The 20,274-nt window shown below is 43.9% G+C and overlaps 2 protein-coding genes across 5 annotated transcripts in view; both read right to left on the minus strand.

Moving 5' to 3' along the window:
- Positions 1-14,831, minus strand: part of crocc (ciliary rootlet coiled-coil, rootletin) — a 20,509-nt gene extending 5,678 nt beyond the window's left edge. Inside the window, exons 1-30 of one of the 4 annotated variants that reach the window (XM_086117638.1) lie at positions 14,699-14,831; positions 12,102-12,228; positions 11,867-12,012; positions 10,852-11,043; positions 10,694-10,777; positions 10,490-10,581; positions 10,240-10,405; positions 10,044-10,150; positions 9,039-9,266; positions 8,850-8,940; positions 8,039-8,125; positions 7,743-7,946; positions 7,394-7,593; positions 6,968-7,150; positions 6,430-6,574; positions 6,213-6,359; positions 5,901-6,131; positions 5,626-5,819; positions 5,421-5,548; positions 5,137-5,306; positions 4,847-5,026; positions 4,174-4,308; positions 3,917-4,060; positions 3,433-3,671; positions 3,200-3,359; positions 2,757-2,924; positions 1,861-2,284; positions 910-1,073; positions 477-597; positions 242-405 (exon numbers count right to left, since the gene is read on the minus strand). In XM_086117638.1, the coding sequence (XP_085973764.1) occupies positions 242-405; positions 477-597; positions 910-1,073; positions 1,861-2,284; positions 2,757-2,924; positions 3,200-3,359; positions 3,433-3,671; positions 3,917-4,060; positions 4,174-4,308; positions 4,847-5,026; positions 5,137-5,306; positions 5,421-5,548; positions 5,626-5,819; positions 5,901-6,131; positions 6,213-6,359; positions 6,430-6,574; positions 6,968-7,150; positions 7,394-7,593; positions 7,743-7,946; positions 8,039-8,125; positions 8,850-8,940; positions 9,039-9,266; positions 10,044-10,150; positions 10,240-10,405; positions 10,490-10,581; positions 10,694-10,777; positions 10,852-11,043; positions 11,867-12,001 (4,683 nt within the window). In that variant the 5' untranslated portion in view covers positions 12,002-12,012; positions 12,102-12,228; positions 14,699-14,831. Of the gene's footprint in view, positions 1-241; positions 406-476; positions 598-909; positions 1,074-1,860; positions 2,285-2,756; positions 2,925-3,199; positions 3,360-3,432; positions 3,672-3,916; positions 4,061-4,173; positions 4,309-4,846; positions 5,027-5,136; positions 5,307-5,420; positions 5,549-5,625; positions 5,820-5,900; positions 6,132-6,212; positions 6,360-6,429; positions 6,575-6,967; positions 7,151-7,393; positions 7,594-7,742; positions 7,947-8,038; positions 8,126-8,849; positions 8,941-9,038; positions 9,267-10,043; positions 10,151-10,239; positions 10,406-10,485; positions 10,582-10,693; positions 10,778-10,851; positions 11,044-11,866; positions 12,013-12,101; positions 12,781-14,698 lie in introns of those variants that run through there. The other 3 variants (XM_086117637.1, XM_086117636.1, XM_086117640.1) reach the window with 3 other exon arrangements.
- A 479-nt stretch (positions 14,832-15,310) lies between these two features.
- On the minus strand, positions 15,311-19,387 carry necap2 (NECAP endocytosis associated 2). Its single transcript, XM_086118808.1, has 8 exons — positions 19,221-19,387; positions 18,078-18,178; positions 17,617-17,721; positions 17,411-17,492; positions 17,124-17,232; positions 16,889-17,039; positions 16,340-16,424; positions 15,311-16,176 (listed from the first exon to the last, which is right to left on the minus strand). The coding sequence occupies exons 1-8, from the start codon at positions 19,313-19,315 to the stop codon at positions 16,131-16,133; spliced, it is 774 nt and encodes a 257-aa protein (XP_085974934.1). The 5' UTR covers positions 19,316-19,387; the 3' UTR covers positions 15,311-16,130.
- Between the last annotated feature and the right edge of the window lie 887 nt (positions 19,388-20,274).

A 20,274-nucleotide genomic window follows, 5' to 3' on the forward strand; every position in this document is an offset into this window, starting at 1 on the left:
GATAAGATTTTTTAAAATGTAGAATCCCTCATAAAAGAAACATTCATACAGAATACTTTGCTTAGTTTGGCTGTTTTCTTGCATCACAAGCAGACATAAGGAGAGCTTGGCATGAGACGGCACAGGCGGTGAAAGCCCATCTGCTGTTTATTGTATTATCCTGCTCAGATATTGTTGTCGAGTGTCGTGCGGCGTCCATCAGCTGCCACAAGCTGTGTGGTAGTCGTGTGTGTATGCGTACCTGTGTGTGCTTCTTTTCCGCTTCACAGGCCTGCAGCACACGCTCCAGCTCCTTCACCCTGTCGGCGAGCGTCCTCCTCTCTCTGTCGCCTCTCCTCACCGCCTCCTCCTGCTGATGGAGCTGAAGCTGGGCGTGCGTCAGACGCTCGTCCAGGCCTCGCTTGCCTACGCACACGCCGAGGCAACATTCGTTCGTGTTGCAGGCACGATGAAAAAGCAGTAGTCACGATGCACACCTTCTTGGTAGTCTTGTAATTTTTTTTGCAGATAAGCGAGGCGACTCTGAGCCAAGTCTCGATCGGCCCTCAGCTCGTCCACCTCCCGCTTGACGGCCCCCAACTGACACAGAGCATCGTCCTTGAAAATAAGACATGTACAGTATTTCAAAAATGAGACCATTGGCAATTCTTGGAGCGATTGTAGTGAACCCCCGCGTAGTCACTGTTTGGCATTTGTGAATTCACGTATTCTCAGCGTTATTTTTAACCTATTTTCCGGTATTAAGGTCAATCATTGCTGTTTCGGTGCTCAGGCCAAAGCGATGAACGGATTTCTTTGACGCCATCTTGTGGCATCTTGTTTCAATGGAAATATGTTGAAGTGAGTTCCAAAAGCTTTATTGATACAAAAGTAGTGCTTTGTTGCTATGATTCATTTTTATTCTTTTACCCGCTCTCGGTGTGCTTCGCGGAGTTCCAGGAGGAAGTCCTTCAGACCACTTCGTAGAGTGTCAGGATCGAGCTCTGGCTGGGAGAGTGGGAGAGGCGTGACTCCCCTCTCAGGAGAAACAGCTCTGGAGCCCAGAGTATTGTCAGGGGTGCTTGTGTGAAATTCTGTAAGACATTAAGACAGCATCTAAATAGCTGAATCTGATACTGGGGCAAAAAATGCTCACATAGGACCGATATCATTTACATTTCAGAAAAATATACTATTGAAGATATTAATAACTCAATAAGATAGAGATGGTAAACATTTATCCAGCTCCAGGATGTAAACGAACCAAATAATAAGATAAGACAAAAATACAATCTAATTTGATCAGATTTGTTCAGATATAAACATCCGAACATATTTAAGGGATTTTGTCTTCTAGAGCAGTCAGGGAATGTTAAATTGGTGTTGTTTTTTTTCTTCATCTGATCCAGATTTAACACGATTGTGTTCAAATAGATTGGTGCGTCTCAATAAATTTCAATAGCATAGAAAAGTTCATTTCAGGAGTTCAATTCAAAAATTGAGACTTCACACAATAGAAAGACAGACAGACCGCTAGCTAGCTTGACAGACAGCGAGCTAGCCACACAGACAGACAGACAGACAGACAGAGCTATCGTTTTTATGAGTTATTTAGTGATACTTCGGAAGAATCATCGTTGTACCACCTCGAGAATGAGAATTTAATGTCATCAGTCCTTACCATGTGTTAGATTAGCTTAGTTTACTGTATCTTAGTTAGCAACAAACATGCCAAACATAATTGAGTGAAAGCCTCCACTGTTTTTTGTTAATTTATTATCAAGAAAAATGGAAAAAAAAAAGAAATATCGACAGAAAGTTCCATACCGGTCCCGCTGAACAAATCCCACAAGTGAGAAAAAGGGATCATCTGGTTTCTACCTTTAGGAGGCGAGAGAGAGGAGCGTAGCGGTGAGATGCTGTGATGGCGTGACATGGGGCTGGGAGACGCGGAGCTGCCCCCGGGGCTCCTCCCTCTGCCCCCTCTTCCTCCAGCCCCGATGCCAAGTGTTCTGGTCAGCGCCGACTGAAGGCCGCTCAGACGAAACTCCAGGTCCCTCCTGGAGGCCTCGGCTCGAGTTAGCTCGGCCTCAGTGGCGGCCAGTCGTCCCTGGGCCTCGCTCAACTGCAGGCTGTACACGCCGGCCGAGTCCTGGGCTACCTGCGCGCGAAGCGTCAAGTTCTTGGCTTCGTCCTGCAGCTTCTTCTCGCAGCCTCGGGCCTCTTGAAGCTGAGCGGTCAGTTCTCTTTCGCAAAGCCGCCAGCAAGACTCAGACTCGGCCAGACGTTTCTGAAACAGGTTGACCTGAGAGAAACAAAAGGGACAATTGAAGCTGTTTTACTCTTGGGATGAAGATGTTGTTCATGTAGCGGCACCCAGTCCTAAGCAACTTTATCTGAATTTAGTTTAGAATTGACCCTATGGATTTATCCTTGTGACATTGGAGAATTTCCCACGGTACACCTGATGTCTAATGCGGTGCAGTGACTGGCAATCGTCCAAATTCTGCCAGTTGTTAGACTTAATGTACTGTTGATCCAGTTAACATCAATTCTATGCTTGACATGACTTGATATAACCTTGGTTTGTTTGCTTGATTCATCTAGTTTGTTGCTACTTCTTGATCTTGTTCTGCTGCTATTCTTTGTTGTGCTTGTTGGCATAATGTGTGTTCTTGTTTGTTTGTGACTATTCTTGTATCTCTGATCGCCTTGAAAAGAAGCTAGCCTATTTCAAGGGAGTAACTCCAAAGAGAAAAGAATTTACGTATCCTCACCTCTCTCTTCAGGGAGTCTTGAATACCTTCGGCTTCAGTTAACTTGTGCTTGAGGCTAAAAACTTCCTTCCCTCTTTCTTCCTCACGCTGCTCCTCCAAGGACAAGCGGGTCTGCAGCTCCGCGACATCCCTGCCTTTCTGATCCTTCTCTGCATCCAGGACCTTCAACTGGAACACACAAACGCCGTTTATTATGTTGTCATCTGGATGGTGGTTTAATGGCTTCTTTGGTTTTCGTTTCCTGTCAACGGTTGATCGATCAAAAACAACAACAAAATTCACTTGACCTCAAAATTTGGTCGGAGTATAAATCATTTAGAGTTAATTGTATCTGTCCACATGTCATTTGATGCTACTGTGTAAATCCCAAAACTACACAATTGTTTAAGCCTTCCCGTATATTTTTATAGCCATTCAAATAAACCAAAGACGGTCCGTCTCACCTGTCTGCGCATTTCCTGCAGCTCTCGTCGGGCCTCCAGTCGCGACCTTTCAACTTCCCTAAGACAGCTGCGCAGCTCCGTCACCTCCTTCTGAGAGGACGAAAAATTCTCCTGCAGCACGATCAGTCTCTGCTCCTTCTCCTCGCACTGTCGCTTCACACTGACCAACACACACTCACGCTGTCGAAAGCATCCTAAACGGCGCCTAAATTTCTGTCTTTGAGAGCGCCCACCTGATTCTCTCGGTCTCGGCCCCCCGTAGAGTTTCCCTCAGCTGGCAATTGGACTGGCTGAGGGTGTCTCGCTCCTTGAGGGCGTCGTTCAGACTGCGACGCAATTCCGTGCTTTCCCTTCTGTAGTTTTCCGCTTCGTCCTGCGTTTGGTTGAGACGACGCTCTCCCTCCAGCGTGTCTCGCCTGAGCTCATCTCGACTCTCCTCGCTGACAGCCAGAGAAGCTTTGCACTTGTTGAGCTGAAGAGAGAACACATAAGTTAGAAATGAACAGCTGGAATGAAAAACAATAATGTACGTGCTGCCATTTTTCCGCAGACCTAGAAAGAAATGTGCTGGCCAGGTTGGAAAATATTATACAGTATATCTATTTTTTACACTATGACGCCATTTTGACACTTGAGAGCACAATGTAGAGCAATGTAAATTCAGCTTGACTGAAACCGTGACTCGTGCGCCTTGAACATCGCTCCGGAATTGCGCACCTCTTTGACAGCACCATCAGCACGTGACTGAAAGTCGCTCAGAGTCGCTCGCAGACTTTGAAGATCCTTTTCGTGAAGGGCAGAAGCGCCCTCGAGCTGAGACCGAACCGCTTGTAGCTCACTGGTTAGAGCACTCACCCTGGCCTGGAAAAGAAATGGATTTCTGTCAATGTTTCAAAATAAGGATACATTGACAGCAGTAAAACGTTTATTTTTTATTTTTTTTACAATGGTATGTTGTACTTCTTATGTTTCACCTGATCCTGCTCTTTGCAAAGAGCCGCTGCTCGGGTCTTGCGCTCGGCCTCCAGAGTCAAGGCTGACAACTCGGCCTGCAGACTGGACACTCTGTCACACAGCGCCGTTTTCTCGGCCTCCTTCAGTGACAGAGCCTGGAAAGTTGAAAATAAAGCGGTGCCTTGACTCAAGAGCTTGATTTACTCTGTGATCATGTTTGTAACTCAAAGCACTCGTATCTCAAAGCACCTTTCTCCAATGGAATGAAACCAAATGGATTCATCCGGTTTTTGGCAACGATTTTTGCATTGTGCGTTAGCATTTAGCTAGTGGACCTACGGTTTGGTTAAATACATGTTGTGCATTTATTATTGTTTTATGTTTACTTTTACAGTCAACTTCAACTGGGATTAGCAATAAACAGCTTGATGAGAGCTCATGCCTATATTTGGAAGAGTGGATCGATATCTGTCAACCTGATGCTTGTAAAGATTGCAGACAGCTTTAGGATGAACTGGAACAGTAACTTCCGGTTTTCAAATGACCACACACTGCAAAATTTATGGAAAGGTCCAGACTCATACGCTCAACATCAACATTTCTTCCATTTTCCTACATACCTTTTTCCACACAGTGTTTTTTTTTTCATTCAAATGCTTGTGTCATCATCATGTGTCCAAGTGTGATGCTAACCTGTTGTTTCTCTGCTTCCGCCTGCAGCAGACTCTGATCTCGATCATGCAGGAGAGTTGTCAGATTGCTCTGCAGCTCCTCCTTCTCTTTTTGTGCCTTGTGAAGCTCTTCCTCCACCTCGCGCCTCAGCTTTTTCAGAGCGCTGTCATGGGCCACCGTGAGGCTCTGCCGCAGGGCTTCCTGTGGATGGGACCAGCCACAACCACAAATAATGATGATGATGATGTGATCTAATACTGATTTGTGACATTATTTATTGCCATCTGGAACCAGGCGGCGAATGACCTCACCTTTTCTGTGACAAGTTTCTCCACCTCCTCCTGATGTTCGCAGCTGGCCGTGCGCAAAGCTTGCTGGGCCTCCAGATGCGCCGCATTCAACGTCTGAGTCAGAATGTGTTTTTCCCGCTCGACTTGGGCCAGTGCGCTCTCTGCCTCAGAACGAGCACGCCTCAACTCAGCTGGAAATCGTGGAAATAAAACAGAAAAAAAAAACAGTGGGGGGGGGGGCAGGGGGTCGGGTGATGTTTATCTCTGTTGAGAGCAAAAAAAAATTGTCCTTCCGTATTGTTCACCTGTTGCCGTTTCAATGCGCGCTCGAAGGTTTTGGTTGTCTACGCCGAGCTGCTCCTTGCATGACTCCACCTGAGCAAGTTGATGCTGCACCTCAAAGAGGGCGGTCTCCAGAGACTCACGCTCCGACCTGCGCGGGTTAAAACCCACACGTTACAAAAGGCGTGCGATGGTGTAAAAATGATTCCCCGGCTGTGAGACACGCGCCTGTAAGCGGAGAGTTCTTCCGACAGCGCGCCGTTTTCTCTCTCGGATGCCGTCAGCTGGACTACAAGAGACGCTTTGTCTCTGGCCAGTTCCGCCCGACTGCGCCCGACTTCCTCCAAGGCCGCTTCGTTCTGTTGGCTTACTCCTCTGGCGAGGCTTAATTCAGAACCCAAGGAGGTCACCTCAGTACACAGCTGACAAGGAGGGCCCAAAAGAGATCATGTCATATTGATAAATGAAGTCCTATTTATCAATATGACAGACAACACCTGTACCTGTGTGACTTTTTCCTGCAGCTTAAGTCTCTCAGCCCTGAGACTCTGGAGCTCAGCCTCCATCCCCACACGTGTCAGCTCAGTATCCTGCAGGGACTGGCGCAGAGTAATGCGGGCGGAGTCCAGCTCCATTCGGTCCTGCTCCAACCGGACCAGCTCATCTCTGATGGTCATCTTCTCTTGCTCGGCCTCACGTTTCTGAGTGTGCAGCAGGGCCTTCTCGTCCTCCAGCTAGTCACAAGAGTTCATGTTGAACACTCGGGAGAGGCTACAAGAGATATTGCCCCAAAAAATAAATCAATTATGATCTACCTGAAGTATGTAGGTATTAAGGTCGGTTTTATCTTGGGACAGCGCCTCGTTCATGCTGCCCATTTTGGTCAAAGAGTCCCTTAATGCCGCATCCTCAGATTGGAGCTTATTGATCAGTAGAGAGAGTTCTGCATTGCTGCTCTCAGCCTAAAAGAGAAAAACAAAGGTCAGAGTTCGGGTCGCTAAATACGACGAGATGGTCCACTGGTGTACATACCCGAGTGAGCGCTTCAGAAAGTTGGGCTCGTTCTTTCTCGAGCAACTGCCTTGCAGCTTCCGCCTGCTGCTGAGTCTCCCTCACTGTAGAAAGCTCGCCACGCTGGGCGGATGCTCGGCTTTCACTCTGGTCCCACTGCTTCTGACTAAAAGCACACACAGACACACACACACACCCATTAAAAAAATGTAAATGGCATTTAGGATATGGTTCAGTTAGCCAGTGGTGGCTTTGTGCTAGGTAAGCAACATGCATTGAATTTTGGTGGCTGTCCAGATTAGCATTAGCTAACCGCTACATGATTGTTTAGTGATTTGAATTCCATTTATTCACCTTTCTACTAATCTCCCCACACATCACCCTGCTCATTATCTGTTACGCAATTTACAAGAAGCTGGCACAATCATGCGAGCCAAAGAGAATCGAATCAAACTGTCCTGAATGACTTCCAGTAAGCGTATGTGCACTGCCCGGGCGAGACTTTGCGGATTAGAGTGCGAGTCGGCAACGCTGACTCACTTTCAAATAGCCTACTTACATCCTCTGAAGCTCAGCCTTGGCCCGGTCCCTCTCCAGGACAGCGGCCTCTTTCTCCTCCCTCTGGTGGTCTTTCTCCCGCTGTGCGGATGTCAGAAGCAGCTGCAGCTTCTCACAGTCCGTCTGCAGAGTCTGATTGCTGTTCTGAGTTGCCTTCACGCTCTGCTCCAAGCTCACTTTCTCACTGCAGCAGGGATGAGAGATTGAAATGTTACATTTACAGGAAAAACTAGACACTTAGTAAAAATATATGATGATACAAAATATATGGAAATATAGAGAAATAGAAATAAATGCATGTGATGTTTTAAAGTTACTGCATTGCATATTGTGGTGGGAAAGGTGTGATGCGACGTGGGTAAAGGAGTGTGTTTTCCATTTCCGACTTTAACACATGATAGAAACAAGTCAATTACAAATACGGAACCTGGCCAGTGTGTCTCTCTCCAGCCTGAGGCGGTCCTTTTCTCGCTGCGTGGTCTCTTTGTCCCGCTGGGCGGCGTCTCGCTCTCTCTGCAGCGTGAGATGTCGTTGATCCGCTTCTCTTCTGGCCGTATCGGCCTCGGCGAGCTGTTTTCGTAACTGCTGTATGGAGGACTGGGCAGACAGCAAACGCCCTCGGGCATCCTGCCGACAAAACAGAGATGTAGGAGGGTTGGAAGAGAGTACGGTATTTCATTTATCAATGTGCAAGTGCAGGTTGATACGGTCCTCTTTTTGAATCTTGTACAATTCTGCACGTGTGCGTAATGTTGTGGGCAGTCAGCGTATGTCACCTGCAGCAAGAGTGTCTTGTGCGTGACTGCCGAGCGTAGAGCAGACAAGGTTGCCTCCGGGGGAGCTGAGAGCGTTGTCAACCTTGAGGGGGAGGATGACCTCCGCGGAGGAGCAGCAGGGGAGGAGCTGTGGATAAAGGCCAGTAGTGGGGCCGCAGAGTTGTCCTGATCTGCCTCCGACGACTCTGCGTCTGTCAAGACCGTCTAGGGGAAAAAAACAAATCAATAGCATGATGAACTTCCATCCTAACAGTCTGAAGAAGACATGGCCATATGTGCAGCAGTTTTTTTTTCACCTGTGCGATGTCACGCAGCGTGTCCAATAACGTCTCAGTGTGAGCTCTCATCAGCTGCATGTCATTCCCATCATTGTTGCTCTGCTCCTGGAGGCAAAGTAGAATGGAATACATAATCAAAATCTAAATTGATCCTGTATCAGATATTATGCCGTTTCAAAGATAACAATGCTCAGTTTTGATTCCCAAAGAGACATATGTTGTCTGCTATGGATTGTACTTTGTAGCACCGAGGAACTGCACAGCAATGTACGAGAAGGTGACATTTTAGTGACATAAGAAAGCTACACAAAGATATTGAAAATATTTGACAGATTTGAAACATCTAGTATGATCTTCTTCTTTTCCTTTCGGCTTTTCCCGCCTTGATGAAACATCAAGTATGATGGAGACCAAAATATTAAAGATCTTCTTCAATTACTGTATTTCATACGGTGGACTTTGCTGTAAATGAAACTGTGGACCAATTAATACTCAAATTAGTCTAAAATGCTGCACCTCAGATTAGATAGCTGACTCGCTAGCTAGCTAGCTAGCTAGCCAGATAGATAGATGAACATGTTTTCTTATACTTGTACATTCTCATTGTACATTATTATTTACTGCATTGTAATTTACCGTATTTAAGTGTGGATTAATTGTGTAAAAGTATGAATAAAATACAAGTACATTTTTTGGTTTAACATAAAAAATGTAAAAAAAAATGTTTCAATGCATTTTGACTTATATAGACCCAACCCAAAATAGATGCCTAAATCTGCTATAACGTTTTTGAATGACAGCAGCAATCCTGTACTGAGTCTCCACTCACCTCGAGCTTCCTGGACAGAAGAACGAGTTCTCTCTCTTTCTCCTCAATTTTGCCTTTCAGTCTTTCCTCCTCACGGACAGAGTCCGACAACCTATTGATTGGCACACAAAAGACCATAATTGGTCATTAAATCATTTAAATCCGTGATAGGGTCTTCCCTTTTGGTGGCACTGAGAAGCAGCCTCTGACCTGAGGTTGAGCTCGCTTCTCTCTGCGTCCGTCCTGGTCTGAAGGTTCATCATCTCAGACACTCGTTCCCTCAGTTGCCGCTCCAGTTGGATCCTGAGGGCCTTCTCGCTGTCCAGGGCCAACGCAACTCCTCCCTCTCTGGTGTTCAGTGTGACAGAAAGACCCGCGCAGGACACCTGTGCAGAGTGCGACGCCTGAGCCAGCTCATTACGCATCTCTGACAAGTCTCTGGAGGGTAGAGAGCGGGACAGAAATGGGCATGGGAGGGAAATTTACATCTTTCATTTAAAAAAAATCACAATGTCAGTCCATCTACCCAGGTAACCATGATCACACACATCATCGTTGCATCCATTTATCCCTTCCATACATCGACCAATACGCCATTTGTCCCCAAACCACCTTCTATCCATCAATTTGTCCAACCATCTTCCCAGCCATCAATCAGTGAGTCGCTCCATCAAACCAACCACCCAGCTACCATCCCATCCATCCATTTGGTAACTGCCCAGCTAACTATCACCCATCAATCCATCCAACATCCAGCCACCCATCTAGTATAACATAAATCTCGCCGTCATCCGCCATCCATCAATCAAGGCATTTGTCCAGCTACCAACCCATCCATCCATCCACCTTTTGATCAGCACATCCATTCATCCAATAGTTCAACTGTCCATCTACCAACAACACATCGATCATCCAGCGATCATCTATCCGTCCATCATCCGTTCATCTATCCATCCATCATTTGTCCACCCATGTACTCTTCCAGCAGTGCAGCTGTCACCTCACCATCCATCCATCAGTCCACCTCTCCATCTATTCATCCATAGGTGCTCCTCTCCCATCAATTTGTTGATATCCATCCATCGTGTGTCCATCCATCTACCCATCCATTTATCTATCAGTGTATACATCCATGCCTATACCAATCCATCCACCTGCGCAGCTTTTATCTTCCCATCTGTCAACCCATCCATCCATCCATGCCCATCTACATACCTTTCAGTGGCACTTTTCAATTCACAGATGTGCCGACGGAACCCGACTACTTGGCGCCACAGCGACAGCAGGCGGCTGTGCTCGCTGCTGAAGTGACTGTGGAAAGACTGAGGAGAGAATCACAGACCATGAAGAAAAAAAAAAAGGTGGTGACAACCGCAAATGCAAACAGGCATGGTAAGCATCCTTGTGGCACCTCTTCCTCTCTCCTCCAGTCGGACTCCTTTTGTTCCAGTTCTTCTCGGGCTTTCGTCCAGTCGGCAGTGAGCCTGCGGATGTCCTGGCTGAGAGCTTCGTTGGCCAAACTGGCCTGCTCCAACTGCTCCCTCAGCATGGCGTTCACCGAAGACAGACTGCTGCTCCTGAAAATAGAACAAGCTTGATATTGCTGATCGAGGGTAGTAAAGCCAAAGAACGCCACAGTTGAGTTTTCAGTCATCACCAACCGCTGTTGTTCTTCTTCAAGACGGATTAAAGCATCCTCAAGGTTGCTGTTCGATTCATCTGGACAGCGACCGTTTGGCGTTTCACTGGATTCCTAATTGAAAACACGATTTTACTCTTGCTCTATGTCTCTTATATTTATTACAGAGTAGCAAAAAAAAACAAAAACAAAAAAGATTCCTGTCAAATCATCAATAGCTGCTCACACTCAGCCTGGGTTTTTCAAACTCTGCCGACTTCTGCTGCAACATTTGTTCCAGATCTCCGCACCTCTTCTTGTACTGAAGCACCTAAAGTCACAGCGCATTCATCAACCGCCTTCACAACTACATCCCATGTGAAGGTGCAGCCGGATAATACAAACCTTAGCCTGCAACCTCTGCACGAGCTGCGCTTGCCTCTGCTGCCCCTCCTGATACGCGGTGAGTTTTCTCTTGTAGGCCGCCTGCTCTTCATCCAGCCGCCTCCGCAGATCCACGTTCTGCTGAGCCAGGCTGCGAGACTCCGGAGAGTCATGGTCGCCGTCCCCGGAATCGAAACGTAGCGTCTGCTCCAACTGTATGGAGCGAGGAAGAAATAAGAAATGCGCAAATATGTGGATGCTTTGCTAACAGTGAGACAGAATAAGATAATGAATGTGTAGCCCAAGAAAGCGAAGAAGCAAACAAAATGTTATCATTGTAGTTTTTGTCCCTTTCCCATAGCTAAATGAGGTAAGCAAAATAGTAGATACAGTTCTCATTATCAGTGCTGAACTATTTTGAAATGTAATCTATTGTAATTGGAGTTGGGGGGTGTTGAAATTGTTTTTCCCCCCAAACTGCAGCCTTTAAAGTTTTGAAAATTGCATTTAAAACATTGTAATGTCGATATGAATTTGATGAATTGTTCAGCCCTACTCAGTCTGATGCAGTCCAGTCCTACATCACTGTTAATCGCAGCCACATTGAAAATCATATTATTAAAAACACTTCCTTACCATGCCAATCCATAAATATCATCATTTTGAGATGAACCAAATTCGATTGTACAAGTGTACCTAATATTGTGGCCCATTCATACATATTATTTTGAACAGTGTTTGTTGGAATGCTCCCTTTTAATTCAAAACTGCCCGCTGTGCCCCGCCCACCAAGAGACCCTCATCAAAACGACTTCAAGCCCCTGTTTGCAGTCGCCCCTGGTAACAAATGCCATGGCAACAGTGTACTTCAGTTCATTCCAGGCACTGTCACCTGGGAGACCACTAAATCTCAGACAAAGAAAGAGCAAAAAAAAGACCAAAAAAAAAACAACCACTGAACAATGTCCTCCAGAGAATGTTATTTTCACATATGGCACTTGCCGAGTCAGGCACAGACATCTTCCGGGCTCCTTACCCTCTCGCTGATAGCGCTGTACTTGATGGCCAGCTCGTCGCGGTCTGCTCTGCTGTGTGCCAGCAGGTCCTCCAGCTTGGCCAGCTCTCCCTGAAGGACCCGATTCTCCTCCTGGAGGGACATTACTGAGGACATGGCCCCTGTAGCTGCAACGACCAGAACGAGAGCATTGAGAAGACAGAAAGGGTACTGAATATACCGTACTCAATATTTTATTTTCAATGAGACCACTCACAGTTTTCGTTGAGGTTCTTTGTGACAATTTCACGAACTCTTGCCGGTAGACATGTAGGGGGGGCATCCGGTGAGGGGCCCCGGACAGTCAGCTTCTTCTCTTCAGATAAAACACTCTCCTCCAACCTCTGATGAGCAAAGTGGACATTTGCGCATGAAACTGTGAAGTGCACAAGCCGACACTCGATGAACATTGTGCAATGTAGCTCAGGGCAACACAAAGACAACACGAAAAAAAGTGATGATGACAGTGGAATGTGTATTCAGGCTGCAATAAAACGACAAAGGCAATCAGATACACGTCTGAAGCCATGTTTGCCGGTTAGTGTGTGTGTGTGTGTGTGTGTGTGTGTGGTTCCGGTGGAGATCACCTGAATCACCGACTCCAGTTTGTTGGAATCGCTGGCCTTGTTTTCTGCTACACTCATCGCAGCAGAAAGGATGAACTCCAATGAATTTAAGAAAGAACAAAAAAAAATTTTTGAACCTGGTGTTTAAGGCGACCCGATAGCGTCGGAGGCAGACGCGTAGTATGCGTCCTCCTCGCCTCCTCCTCACAGATTGAGGGCAGCAGGATTAGCAGGTTTAAAGACACACAGTCCTCCACCTCAACCCTCCCACTTCCCCTCTACTCCCACACACAGACGAGCCCACACACTCACTACAAAGGGTTGCACTAGAATGAAAATGACTTTATATGTTAGGGTTAGCAGACAGGCCTTTAGTGGAAAAAAAGCTTTTGTTTCAAAACTCAGTCTGTGATTGTCTTGTTTTGTCACTTATTCTGCAGTTGCTTCTGCTGCTACTAATTTCATTTTAAACTGATGAACATAAAATGTAATATATGGGAAGAATGAAGGGAAGCGAGCTACTTTCTCTGTGTAAATATGTATTCTGTTCTCAGGGCATGTTCCGTAATATTGAGACTTTTTTCTGTGAGACTATCATGTTGTATGTTATATTCTTAATGTACTCAAGTGATGCTCTCATATGTTTTTTTTAAGTGACTATTTTATTGCACGGTATTTTTTCTTCTGTTCATTTTGTAACCTTTTTGTACCTATTGTCCTCATGGCTCTTAATTTGTATTCATTTTTCAAGTACGACTTCAATGTGCGATGTCATTCACACACACACACGTTATCCATATTTACACATTTTTCATGGGAGGTATCATAATTGATCAATATGTCATTATAAATCACTGTCAACATTGCACCAATTGTATAACTATTGTTTGAGCATATTTTGACTACAATTACTTACCACACACCAACAGGCAACATCTTAATTTCTAATTTTTCTATCTGCTCTTCTCTCAAATGCCGCTCTGGCATTTGCTTTTTCATATTGTTGGTTGCTTGTAGGTAAGTGTTTATTTGTCAGTACTGCTGCTGTGACAATTTCATTTCCCCCAAGGGATGAGTAAAGTATCCATGTAGCCATCTATAAATGGTGAAATACTTTTGTTAACAACGTTCCAACAATTTTCTGTAAAAGGAACTTGAATGTAACATTAAGAGGATTTCTGCACGACTTTGTTAGGATTGTCATAGTGACCAACAGAGAATCATTGTGTCAATACCAGACACCCCCTACCAAGATCCCCGCTTGCCCTTAACACTTGCATTCATTTGAATTCCCTGATTGTGCGAACACTTACATTTTCATGTTAACTTCGCCATCACAACTACCTGCACCCTGAATTTTCTAAGGTTAAAGACGCCACCCTTAATCTGACCCAAGAATGCAGAGGATCCAAACAAAGACGAGTTGTCCATATCAACGATAAAAAATGTTTTTAAAGCAAATAAAGTGGTTGAAATAGACAGTGTAACGCAGAAGCACAGTCACAGACCGGACTTGCAGCAAAAATATCAAAGGCTCCAAAACACAACCCTGGAGCACACCGTTGAGGCAACCTAAGCATCCGTGGTCCCCATTTCAAAAGATTGGGTTGCGAATAAAAAGATCTTTAACGATCGACTGTGAAGATACGGTAATTTTAATGTTTCTCACCTTTGAGTGACGGTCATCTGACTTCCATTACAAATGTACTGGAGGTGCGAGAAATGATGGATTTTTGTGTACCTAATGAATTGTTCCCGGCATGAGTGACGTCATTGGTGCCCGATTATCACTTTTACTTGTGCAGACGTCCCCAAAAGTGTTTGTTCTTCTATTTGCATAAGATTAACATCCCACCTGTTGATCTACCATCGCATGCATTTTATACGAACCACATTTGCACTACAGATTCAAGTTCCCATTCATCATCACATTGCATCGGGCGTGTACTTCCCATAATGTGAAAAAATGGCACAAAAGGGAACAACATTTCGGGTTCCATCTATCAACATCCACAATGAGCTCAACGCGTCTATAGAGATTTAGCGCAAAAGGTGCAGCGTGAGCTTATTTGATTATTAAACCGTGTAGCATCCACCCAACTTCACGCTAACTACTTTTCTACGGCTGCCAACTATAGGCGGTTCGATTCTCGAAATGAAATTGACAGCTAAAACAGAAGCAGCGTGGAAACGCGCTCTATCGCTCGAGAATGCGCATGTGCAGGTCGCAGACATCACCGTTGCTCACCTCACGAGACGATTCAAACGTTGTCGTTCGGAATTTCTTGGGAGTGAACCACAGCAAATCAATCACATCCAGTCAACGGACGTAACATCCGCAGTGGAATTGCAGCAGCCACTCACTCACTGCCGCAATCGTCTGCTTCCGAATTAGGCACCCCGCATCTTTTTCCGGGGAGGGACTACCACAGAACAAATGCATGGAGGAGTCATAAGACTATTGCACTAACAATCGAGGTTTTAAAAAACAATTTGAATGTTTTCGCTTTACTAACAGTGCCCATTGAGCCCTCACGATGTCAGCTAATTGTCAACAGTTCAAACTTTCTACACAGCAGATCAAGAAGCATCTTTAGCAGAGTCAGTGGTACCCCCTTATTCGCTGGGGAAAGGGACCGGGCCGGCCTGCGAATAGTTCTAAATGCACTGAAAATAATCTTGAAAAAACGGGGATCTTGGTTTTCCATGCTTCCCCCCAAATCACAAATAAACACTTAAAATTTATGTTTTAAAATTGTGAAAAAGATATAGATATATAAAATTAACGACAAAGTATGTTTAACAAATGTACTGTAATTGTAAGAAATACATGTAAATGTATGTATCAATAATACACCGGTCAAATTAAAGCATTTTATTAACGACAGACAAACAGAACATGAAATATACTGTTTATTTACAAAGAGGTTCACATTTTATGCATTTTTCTTCAGAGAGGCACTTAATTAAATAGTGCAACTTTGAATACGACTGAGGACATTCTTGGGGGTAAAAGGCACATTAAAAGGACAAAAATATATGGGGTAAACAAAGGCAAACTTGAAAACATGAAATGGTAATCATGCTTAAAAGTCTTCTATATTGATGTTAAAGGGGGGCCATGCAAAACTATTCATCAAAATAGCAGTTTAGCCACTAATGAGCTCAGTATTGCAGGTCCCCATTCATACAATCCCAGTAATAAACAAGAATTCAACAAAAACTATATAATAATTCAAAAAAAACTGGCTACCTCTCCTGATCTGAAAAGTAAAAAGTGTGAAAGGAAAAGTATGACTGCGGGAAAAATATACATCGGATTTGATTCTGCACAGATTATCAAGGGATTCCGTGAAATGGTCCTAAAAAATAAGATGCTGATTGATTTAACGCAAAAATGGAGGGAAGTAACTCCAACCATCACATAGTTTGTCATTACCCCACAACTAAAAGCACAGAGAGGAATCCTACTCTATAGAGGAGTGAAAAAGGATGATTGTAAATGTACATAATGACCTTTTTTTTCCCTCTAGAGCAAGTTGGTACGTGACCCTCACAGGGTGCGTGCTGTGAGTTCATCAGACCAGTTTCCTATGATTCCCACTTCTTCTTTTTCTTTCCCACACAATGATCCCTTCCGTGGAATGTATGCAACCGCAGTGCGTGCACATTTGTCTCACTCAGCTGAACTGCACCCAGCCTGATTTTACAGCATCTTTACTGGAGCTGTGAATGTGAAACAAACAGGAGGGTGACTGAGAAGAACCATGAACAAAACAAAATACACGTGAGGGAATGAATATAATTAAACTAATATTTAATTCCCACAAGTCATTTTTTTACCTTAATATAGCAATTATGCCATATACATGCTATAAAAAAAACTTACTTAGAACCTGCAGATGTAAAATCCCCCCACAAGTCAGCGCTGGGTTGGGTTTCAGAGACAGAGGACCCAAAATCTAAAAAATGGGCTGAAATAAGGACAGATCAAATAAATGAAGTAAGCATCTGGTGATACATGCAGGAGCATGGAAACGGGTGAGCATCTGCGTTAGTCGGTATCGTATATATGAATGAATAACAAAGACTATGAATGTACAATGAAAAGTAAATCCTAAATTTTGACAATACAATTGCAGCAGCCAAAGAAAGCAAGCTTTCCGAAAGAGTAGTTGGGGAAATAGAAATGGAAAGCCTGCTCACCTGCTGCCTGCTTTTGTGCAATCTTACAAAAATATATGTACTTGTAATCCAAACTGGATGATGTCAATAATCCCACACAAATCAAAACACAAACACCCTCATCCCAACTCGGTTAAAATATTCGCCCTCAAAATATCACTACTTAATTCATGCACCATAATTTTTTTTTTTGATGGCCAGGGGCCCGACTCCTTCACAGCGATTGCCATCGTAGGAATAGAAATATAGTTACCAGAGTTTGCTTGCTGTTGCGCAGGTGTGACTGTGTGCTGGTTGCCAGGAGGTGGGATGACGCCTCCGGCCTTGATGCCCGGCGGTGGTGGGAGCAGACCTCCAGCCACAGGGCGCGGCTTAGTCCCAGATGCATCCTTCTTCTTGATGTTCTGTCACAAGACAAATGACATTTTACCAATGTATCTATGGCTGTCTATTCAATTTTGTTGAAATTGCAAGAGAAATATATTCACCCCGATGCTGATCTTGATGGTCTGCCCCTCCTTGAAACTAAGGTCGAGCTTTGGCGCGTCACTCTGGGTTGCTTCCATTTTGGCCAGCTCACCTTCTTGCTTCACCCACCTTTCAAAATAAGAGCACGTTCTTGTAGAACTATAGAGGAACAACTAAGCTGTCTGGTGCAGCTTAACTACTAATTCTACCTTGAAGTAAACAATTCATTCAATTTTCAGCTTGAAAAATATATTTGACAGGATAACAGCTTATGTACCAAGAAAAAAAGAGAGCCATCTTCACCTACTTAAAATGGTCTTGCAAAGCAACGTTGAAGTCGAAGGAGTCTCCCCGATCAGCGAAGCCCAGACCGATAAAAGCGTGACGGCCTACGATGAAAACATGGATGTGAAAGATTTTGTGTCACATACTTGAGGAGATGAACATATGACTGCTGGAAAAAATGTGACATGTTGTTTTATTGCAAAGCAAGATTCCTGTTAAATGTCTTACCATTTCCATCCTCTATCCGGATCACAAAGTACCTGCTGGAGTCTGTGACGGCTTCAACTACACTGCCCGGATACTGTTCAACTGGAGCTTGGGCAAAAAGCTCTCCTGCAAACACAAACAGGATACAGTAGTACCTCAAAATGGAACTACACCAAAAATTGTACCATCTGGCTTTATGAAAAATATGGCTGGAAACGTGTGACATTACGGGAAGAACTAGCATAGCAGTTAAGAACATAAAAATGTTCATTGCAGTTAAGAAAGGTTGTACAATGGTAAGCGTTTGACTCTTGAGTCTATTTCCATAATTTCGATTCGGGAATTGGTGCTGGAATCTGGACTGAAAAACCTGTTGCGTCTATTTTCTCCAAAAAAAAAGCTACAGGAGACTCAACCACAATGTCTGTCAGGGAGAAACTGGCCTCAATATACAAGCGTGACTGTGTGCAAGTTTCGTTTACCTGTATTTTTATCCTCCAACTTGATGTAGGCAAGCTTTCCTTTTGCAGTGATTTTCATTCTCCCACTCCAAGCGGGTTCATCCAGCTTCCAGTCAGCAGCACTGTAAACAATGGAGGGAGGAAAAAAAGTACATTTTTCCATCTCAGGAGTTTTCCAATCTCAAGATCTGTTCCTCACAATGAATTGATCAGAGGCAACACCCTGTCGATCGTTCTGGGTTATCATGTGGCAAAAATTAGATGTTCTTGGCTATAAAACTAGCAGACTATTCAATGATAATACTGAAAAATGGATGGGGTTTTTTTCTTTTCCAAATTATACGTTTTTCTGGACATATTCATGTTTATTTAGACTATTTATTCTATTGTGATAAAGGGCCAATGTACAAAGACTCAAAAAGCATTAGGGGCCATTAGGCCTCGGTTTCCATCCAGAGAAAGATCTTCACTGAGCACTTGAGTGGAGCAAAAGTAGGTTTGCATTTTATTTGCAGAAAAAGTAAATTACCATTTTAACACGAGCAGCTGCTGCTTGAGCCAAATCAAAGGTTCTCAAGAAGTCAGAATAGAACCGTTAATCCTGCCAGCTGGATAAAACAAATCCTATAAAGAGAAGTCATTTCCGTGCCAATTGGCAGGAAGCGAAACAATGGGCACCTGATGAAACGTTTTGTTCTTTGGTTTGCAGTTCTTGTTTCATGTTAGTTTCTTTTGACCTCACCTTTTTAATGCGCACAAACAGGAGCAAGCTGGGTCTCAAGTTCCCCTATGTCGGGAGAATATCTGGGCAATTTTGATCAGTAATTTTAAAGTTTGGATATAAAGTTGTGATAACTGTGTACGCTAAAGCACAGGACAGAACATCAACAGATATTCATAGTAAAAACAAAACAAAGTTTGTCCAAAAATAATGACCGGCTTGTCAATGAAGCAGGGCTGGAAAATATAGCTTTACAAGACCAAAAGGTAGGTTTGTGAATCAACCTTACATTTGGGCTCATTAGCTTTCACGTAGTGTAGAATTTGAAAGGCAGATTTATCATTTGAAAGGCTGAAACGTCACTTATGGAGAATAAGTGGGTGTCCGATAACATTCAGCGAGCGACTTGACAGTTCCGGACGTTTCGTGAACATTTTTCTTACCGATATCCACGGTTGGACGCCCGTGGCGGAATCCGGTATACGTGAACTTCTTGCTTCACACAAAGAATCGATTCATAACTGTTTTCTTCAGCCATTTCGTCAAGTGTCACTGAGTAAAACTCTTAACTTCCCACTTTCACTGCAAACCTCAGCCGCTCTTGGTTGAAACAGAGAAGACGTCGAAAGAAGCTCGTCGCGCTTCCTATAGCGCCGCTACTGTACAGGCGGCGTAATGCAAGTTTTGGTTTGTAAACCAAGTCAGTACAGTACGTACGTACTGTATTTTACTCACATTTTTATTGATAATTTTAAAAAAACACCCCCCACCTGCGCATGTGTAGACCGAACATGAATCGGAAAACTAGAATATTATTTTCTGATCAAAATACAGGACACAAAAACAATCCCTACGGCAAGATTAAAGTATTGACATCCAGATGCCACACAGCGACATCTTGCCAACAGGGTTATAATAGTTGGGGATTTTCTTTCTTCTTCATTAGTTAGTTTTTATTTTCTTATGACTTTTGTTTTCTTTAAACCGAGGTATAGTTTAAATTAGTTTTTAGAGTGGGATTGTTAGTTATTATGTATTTATTTACTTCGAAAATGTTTTAATTATGTTACTAGTCTTAGTATTAGTTTTATTTGCATATGGATTGTTTGTTGAATGCTAGATGTAAAATCAGTGTTGTGTAATAAATTAAGCTACAATTCACAAACAGCTGTTCTACCTTCCTTCTTCTGTACGGGTGAACAGTAACGCTGAAATAAATACTGTACATACATTTTTGCAATAATTATATTCCATAGGTGACAATTTATACATCCCTGTTGTCTATGTGCTATGTAACGTGTGCTACATTGAGGCCATGAGAAGCATATTACAGTTAAGTGTTAGGCCAAAACAATCCTGTGTTGGCCTGACAACCAAGACCCTGGGATATGTGACCTTGACGGCCTGGTGGCTGGAACACAGTACAGTTGCATGTTCATGTAATCTTGTGAACCTTGAAGTTGGAACATTAATATTAAAAAATCTTGAAAAGACAAT

This window comes from Hippocampus guttulatus, chromosome 8 (genome assembly GCF_054856545.1).
Source record: "Hippocampus guttulatus isolate MCC_2025c chromosome 8, RoL_Hgut_1.0, whole genome shotgun sequence".
Classification (NCBI taxonomy): domain Eukaryota; kingdom Metazoa; phylum Chordata; class Actinopteri; order Syngnathiformes; family Syngnathidae; genus Hippocampus; species Hippocampus guttulatus.